We start from the raw sequence: 7,127 nt of genomic DNA, 5'->3' as shown, positions 1-7,127 counted from the left end.
GGCTGCTGGGAGCAGGGGGCGGGGCTTGTTGCATGCGCCCACCCCCTGGGCTCTTTACTGCCGGAGCTCCGCTCCTGTGTGCTCCTGCAGTAAATGACTCCTGAGAATAGGCATAGATCAAGGTGGGTAGCCATGTTGGTCTGAAGCAACAGAACATAGTTAGAATCCAATGCACCTTTAAGACCAACAAAGTTTTATTCAAGGTGTGAGCTTTCGTGTGCACTGGACTCTAACTTTGTTGTAAGAATAGGCAGAGGTCATTTCGGGGGGGATCACAGTTCCCTCGGGTGAGGTGTGGGGGGCGGGGCACATGACAAAGCCCCGCCCCCTGCTTCCGGCCCTCAGTCAGCCAGGAGGAGGCAGGAGAAGAGGGAGAGTAAGCTGTTTCGTCCCTGCCTCTCCCCACCCCTGCCTGCCTGGGGCCAGGGAGGGCCTTCGCGGGGCTTCCTTGCACTCCCGCTGGCCTTGCAGGTCCACCGCCGGGCCCCTCATGGGGCTCGGCAGTGGAGCTGCAAGGCTGGCAGCGGCGGCCGGGACCGTTGGGGGCAGGGTGTGTGGCCTTATGACACACTTCCGGTGATGTCAGGGGGTGTGGCCTTATGACACACTTCCGATGATGTCAGGGTGTGTGGCATATGCGAATGAGTTATGCTAATGAGTCCCCCTAGCTCTTTTTCTACGAAACGACCCCTGAGAATAGGCATGTGATGGGTGCCAACTTCTGAAGCGTGCCATGCTGTTCCCTGTGTGCCCTCTAGGTGTGCCCAGCTGCTCCTGGAGTATGGGGCCCTGGTGAACCAGCACACAAGAGACCACCGTGCTTCCCCGTTGCATGTGGCTGCGAAGCACGGCCTAGACGACCACGTGAAGCTCTACCTCTGCTACGGGGCTAACGTTGCTCACCGCAACCGAGAAGGGGAGACTGCCCTCAATGCCGCCTGCGCCAGCGCAGACAGACCTGAGGATGCTGGCCGCTACTACCAGGTAGCGAAGCGGTTGTTGGACGCTGGGGCCGACGTCCGGATTGCCGGGCGGAAGAACCACACGCCGCTGCACAATGCTTGCAGCAACTGCCACCTTCGCCTTGTGGAGCTGTTGCTGCAGCATGGGGCAGAAGTTAACGTGAGCAACTGTGCCGGATACACACCTATGGATTGTGCCCTCCAAGCAGTGGAAGATTACCTGGAGGGGGAGCCAGAGAGAGTCGCAGTGGCTTTGCTTGACCACGGGGCAGCTCCTGTCAACCCCAAGGTAAGGGCAGAATCCTTGGCTTCTCTTTGGTGGCTGATCTGACAGCACCTCATGGGACGGCCAGTTATCCTTTGAGTCATATACCGTATATATTTCAAGAGGAAGAAGAGGGGCTGAGTGTCCAAGAGAAGGGGGCGGTGTCTGCGCAAGTACTGGTAGATAAGGTGGGGAAGGATGTACACATGGAAGAGTGTCTCAAGAAACACAACAGAATCTGAGTTCAATGGCACCTTTAAGACCCAACAAAATTTTATTCAAGGCGTACGCTTTCGTGTACACGCACACTGTTACCAGTCCATACATGTAGATTGAGGGTAAGCAGCAAATTAGCATACAACATAATGAAGATATTTAACAGAAGAAGAGGAGGAGGAGGAGGAAGAGGAGATTGGATTTATACCCCGCCCTTCACTACCCAAGGGAGTCTCAGAGTGGCTTATAAACTCCTTCCCCTTCCCCTCCCCACAACAGACACCCTGTGAGTTAGGTGGGGCTGAGAGAGCTCTGAGAGAAACTGCTCCTTTTTCAAGGACAGCTCTGACAGAACTATGGCTTGTCCAAGGTCACCCAGCAGCTGCAAGTGGAGGACTAGGGAATCAAACCCGGTTCTCCCAGATTAGAGTCCGTGCACTTAACCACAACACCAAACAGGTGCAAGGACCAAACAGGAATAACAAGCTTAGTTCATATGGGCACTGTTTGTTTGGATTTAATTCCAGGGGGAAACATAATGAAGGAAATAAATATATCAGGACTGGAGACTGATGTGGAATAATTGTGGAATAATTAGACCCATAAAGTCTACCTTCTAAAGCAGCCATTTCCTCCAGGTGAACTGATCTCTGACGCCTGGAGATCAGTTGTCATAGTAAGATATCTCCAGCCACTACCTGGAGGTTGGCAACCCTAGTTGGTAACCAGTGGTCCAGTCCAGAAGATGGCTGCTGCTAGATACCCCATTGTAATTATTTGGCATTATGACTGTCCTGTACTAGTTCCCTGTTGAAGGCTGGGATAGAGGAATTGGAAGAACACCACAAGCAAACAAAAGTCAACAATGGGAACAAAACAGCCAGTGTAGGTAAAATCAGTCCTTTAAATAAAACAATATAACAGTAAAGATTAAAGCAGAATAATGCAATGCATAATTTGCATAATTGTAATAATGCAGCTAAAGCAGAATAATGCAAAGATTAAAGCAGAATAATTTAATGGTAACAGCGTTCCGTGCGCCTTGGTGTTTAGTCATGCCGGCCACGTGACCACGGAAACGTCTTCGGACAGCACTGGCTCTTCGGCTTTGAAACAGAGACAAGCACCGCAACCCTAGAGTCGGACTTGACTGGCTTTCGAGCAAGGGAACCTTTACCTTTATCTTTAATTTAATGGTACATGGAAAAACAGCCCTGCAGGCAGGAGAGGGATCAAGTACCACATAAAAACCTTCCCCTGCTTGGTGTTAAGTAGTTCCCAAATCTAGCCAAGTGGTTAAGTAGTTCCCCCACAGCCATATGGTCTTCAAAATGTCTTTCTTAAATGAGGTATAGAAGATAGTCAGAGTCGTATGTACTCCATGGTTAAAAACATGGTATTCACAATCTCCTCCTCCTCCTCCTCCTTCCAAACCAAATTAGCAAAGCTTACTCTTATTTGCATAATAGTAATAGCAGTAGTCCAGTTGGATCCAGCCAACTTTTTTCATTCTGTCTTGGGCAATTTCTCCCTGCTTACTTTAGTCCCCGACATTGTCCCAAATGGCTTTTGTTCATGCGGGGCTTTTGTTCCCTAGCAGAGCCTTTTGCTTACCAACCTCCAGGTGGGGCCTGGAGTGCACCCAGAATTACATCTGATCTCCATACTTGAGAGATCAGCTTCCCTGGAGGAAAGTTTTCACCAGTGGAAAAGCCAGTTGGATCTAACCCTAAATGAAATGTCAGACCCAGACCATAACCCCGCTTGAGTCCTGATACATGGGCACACCTCCAGCTGTTCTCCAGCGGTTTTGTGCTTTCAAGCCTCTCTTTGCAACCTAAGGAGGTAGAAATTTGTCATTTCCACCCTCCAAATGAAAGATGAGTCTTGGAATAGTTATTCTCATATTCCGAAACTTTTTCATTTTTGTTTTCTAGCAGATTGGATTTATTTTGGGGTACTGTATGAATAAGAGGTTCTTCTTCAAGACCGGAAGGGGGTTTGGTGTGGGATTCTTTTTAGGACCTCTACGTTTTTCTTGTCTTCTGAGATGTTCACACATGCACCCGATCTCTTTCCTTGGCCCTTTTGGTCTTAGATGCTGAAGTTCTGTGCTTCGTCGCCTCGGGTTATGGAAGTCGTTTTGAATTCTTATGACCGAGTCCTTTCCTGTGATTCCTGGGTGGGGTCTGTGCCCCCTGAAGTATGGCGGGTAAGTCACTTCAGTTCTCTCCTCACCCTCCTGTGTTTATAATTGTGGGCCTGGCCGTTTTATCCTGCCAGATGAGAGCTGGATTCTATTCAACATTCATAGCGAAAAGAAGGTGGGGAGGAAAGGGCTGCCACTTGCGGTCTGTTAGGATTGTCAAGCATGTTGCTCATACTGTAATATGGGAAGAAAGCAGTGTTCCCTCTAAGCTGAGTTAGTGTGAGCTAGCTCACAGTTTTTTAGCCTCCAACTCACACATTTTTGTCTCCGCTCAGGAAGGATGGCTCCAGAGCAAACTAACGTATGCGGTAGCCAAATCACTTGCTCACAACTTTAATGCCAGTAGCTCACAAAGTAGAATTTTTGCTCACAAGATTCCACAGCTTAGAGGAAACATTGGATGAAAGCCCACCTGTCTTTTGAGGGTTACTCAGATAAGACAGGTGAAGTGTTTTGAGACCACAGGAGGAAATTTCTACATGTATAATTTATTAATAATTAAGTCTATCACATGGAGCAGGGTACGTGTGTGTCTTCCATTATGGCTGTCTTCAATTATACTGTTTTTGATCAGCATGTTCTGCAAAGCTGGAATATCATTTCAGGGAGGGCCAGTTTCCAACTGTACTTCGCAGAACAGCATTTCCCAGCTTGTGGCTCTTGACTCCCAATCCAGGAGGGGCTTCAAAAGGGAATTAGATAGGCATATGGAGCAGAGGTCCATCAGTGGCTATTAGCCACAAGGTATAGATAGGGATGCTCTGTCTTCTTGGTGCTTGGGGAGGGGGCCCAACAGTGGGAGGGCTTCTAGTGTCCTGGCCCTACTGCTGGACCTCCTCATGGCACTGGTATTTCTGGCCACTGTGTGACACAGAGTGTTGGACTAGATGGGCCTTTGGCCTGATCCAGCATTGGCTTCTCTTATGTTCTTATGTCTGGGGCAAGGGATGCTCTGTCTTCTTGGTGCTTTGGGGGGGGTCAACAGTGGGAGGGCTTCTAATGTCCTGGCCCCACTGCTGGACCTCCTGATGGCACCTGGTGTTTTTGGCCACTGTGTGACAGAGTGTTGGACTAGATGGGCCTTTGGCCTGATCCAGCATTGGCGTCTCCTATGTTCTTATGGGTTGTGACCCCTGTGCAAGTGGGTTTTGGCGGTTTTGTTGATTTGTACGTGCTCCCTCTCTCTTTTTTACTGGCCACATAAGAACATGAGAGAAGCCATGTTGGATCAGGCCAATGGCCCATCCAGTCCAACACTCTGTGTCACACAGTGGCCAAAACCCAGGTCACCCTATCCAGTAAACTTGGACTTAATGAATGACCATACCTGAAAAGTCGGAAAGTAGGGTTGCCAGCCTCCAGGTGGTGGCTGGAGATCTCCTGGGATGACAGCTGTTCTCCAGGCAACAGAGATCAGTTCACCTGGAGAACAGACCCTCTGTGGCATCTCTCCCCTCCCCAAACCCTGTCCTCCTCAGGTTCCACCCCTCAAAATCTCCCAAGTGTTTCCGAACTCAGAGCTGGCGCACCCTGTTGGGAACCAGTCCTGCTCACCAGGCTGGGACAAAGACCTGGTCTGTTTCAAAGAGCTTACAACTTTCGACTTTGACTCTAGGACGTGACGGCTGAGCCCCAGCCTGTAGCCATGGAACTCTGCGACAGCAGAGTTCCATGGCTACAGGCTGGGGCCCAGCCGTCACGTCCTAGAGTCAAAGTCGAAAGTTGTAAGCTCTTTGAAACAGACTCTGAGAGTCATCCCATCCGCCCCGGGTTTTACCAGACAGTGTTTTTTCCAATTAAGCAAATGCAACCAGGTAAGATACCATCAGGCCTAGATTTTATACCAATTGACCTTTTGAAAGCTAACCCACAGCGGTGGAGTAAAGCTGTTGGGCCCTATTTTTACTCAGATTAGTAACTCCGGAACCTGTCTTGGAGGCACACGGGAATTGCCCCCATGTATGAAAAGGGGCCTAAATCTGACCCTGCGAACTACCATCCATCGGTTGGAAAGGTCTATACAATTTAAAGTCAAGTCAGTTTTTATTATTACTGGCTTATGGGTTTAAATTATTTATTTCTTTATTGTATTTGTATCCCGCCCATCCCGCGAGCGGGCTCAGGGCGGGTCACATCCTCTTTCAACAATTACAATAAAGTTTGAAAGTACAGTATAAGCAGGGGTCATTTCCTGCAGGAGTGCACAGGAGCGGAGCTCCGGCAGTAAAGAGCCATGGGGGCGGACACATGCAACAAGCCCCACCCCCTGCTCCCAGCAGCCCTCAGTCAGAGCAAGAAGCAGCCAGGTAAGTTTCAGAGCCCCCCCCCCGGTCCAAAACAGTCCAGTGGCACCTTTAAGACCAAGTTTTATTCAGGTACAAGCTCTCTCTCCTCTGCGAGGACAGATCTGCATGTTCTCCCCCCCACACACACAATAGCTATCGATCCAAAACAATCCAGTGGAGCCTGAGCGGTGGGTGTTGCCTTCTGACACACTTTTGGTGATGTCCGGGAGTGTGGCATATGCAAATAAGTTATGCTAATGAGTTATGCTAATGAGCTCCTGCACCTCTTTTTCTACGAAATGACCCCTGAGTATAAGCATTTAAAAACAGTGGTTATAGCTACTGGTGGAAGTTCCGACCCATTAATACTGATGTATATGGCGGTTGCTGATGGCTGGGTGGCCGGGAGGTGGGAGACGGCAACCTTGGGGAGGACATATGTGGACGCCAGCTGCCTTGACCAAAAGCCTGGCGGAAGAGCTCCGTCTTGCAGGCCCTGCCAAACTGAGTAAGATCCCGCAGGGCCCGGATCTCGATGGGGAGCATGTTCCACCAGGTGGCCCTGGTCGAGGGTAGCCAGGGACCACCAGGAAATGTTATTAGAGCGTCAAGCTCTTCGAGGCGTATACGGGATTTTAATCTGCATGTGAATGTCTGTGGGTGTGTATAAAATACAGTATTGATTAAAACTGTAGGATTAACTGCCCTGAGCCCCATTGGGGTGAGGGTGGTATATAAATCAAATGAATAAATAAAGCAGTGTCGTCGAGAGGTGAGATCCAAAAGCCAGTCTGGGGTGCAGGCAACAAGGTCCCAGGGGGCTGACAGTGCCCACGCAAGCAGCTTGGTCAGTCGGGGACAAGTTGATTCCATACCGGCTTGTGCCTCCCTGCAGGGTAATAGAAGCAGCGGTCATTTCGTAGAGAAAGAGGTGCAGGAGCTCATTAGCACAACTCATTAGCATAACTTATTTGCATATGCCACACCCCCTGACATCACCAGAAGTGTGTCAGAAGGCAACACCCACCACTCAGGCTCTACTGGACTGTTTTGGATTGATAGCTATTGGGGGTGGGGGAACGTGCAGATCTGCCCTCACAGAGGAGGAAGATCTTGTACCTGAATAAAACTTGGTCTTAAAGGTGCCACTGGAATGTTTTGGATTGCTAGCTGGGGGGGGGGGGCACACG

The 7,127-nt window shown here is 49.8% G+C and overlaps 1 protein-coding gene across 1 annotated transcript in view; it reads left to right on the top strand.

The window, feature by feature from the left end:
• ASB16 (ankyrin repeat and SOCS box containing 16) overlaps window positions 1-7,127 on the top strand; it is a 14,581-nt gene that overhangs the window by 4,852 nt on the left and 2,602 nt on the right. Inside the window, exons 3-4 of the mRNA XM_015417495.1 lie at window positions 759-1,251; window positions 3,542-3,655. Coding sequence (XP_015272981.1) covers window positions 759-1,251; window positions 3,542-3,655 — 607 coding nt within the window. The remainder of the gene's footprint in view (window positions 1-758; window positions 1,252-3,541; window positions 3,656-7,127) is intronic.

The sequence above is a fragment of the Gekko japonicus genome, unplaced genomic scaffold, assembly GCF_001447785.1.
Source record: "Gekko japonicus isolate JY-2015 unplaced genomic scaffold, Gekko_japonicus_V1.1 scaffold4295, whole genome shotgun sequence".
Lineage (NCBI taxonomy): Eukaryota > Metazoa > Chordata > Lepidosauria > Squamata > Gekkonidae > Gekko > Gekko japonicus.
This window is presented reverse-complemented; position numbering and strand designations above follow the sequence as displayed.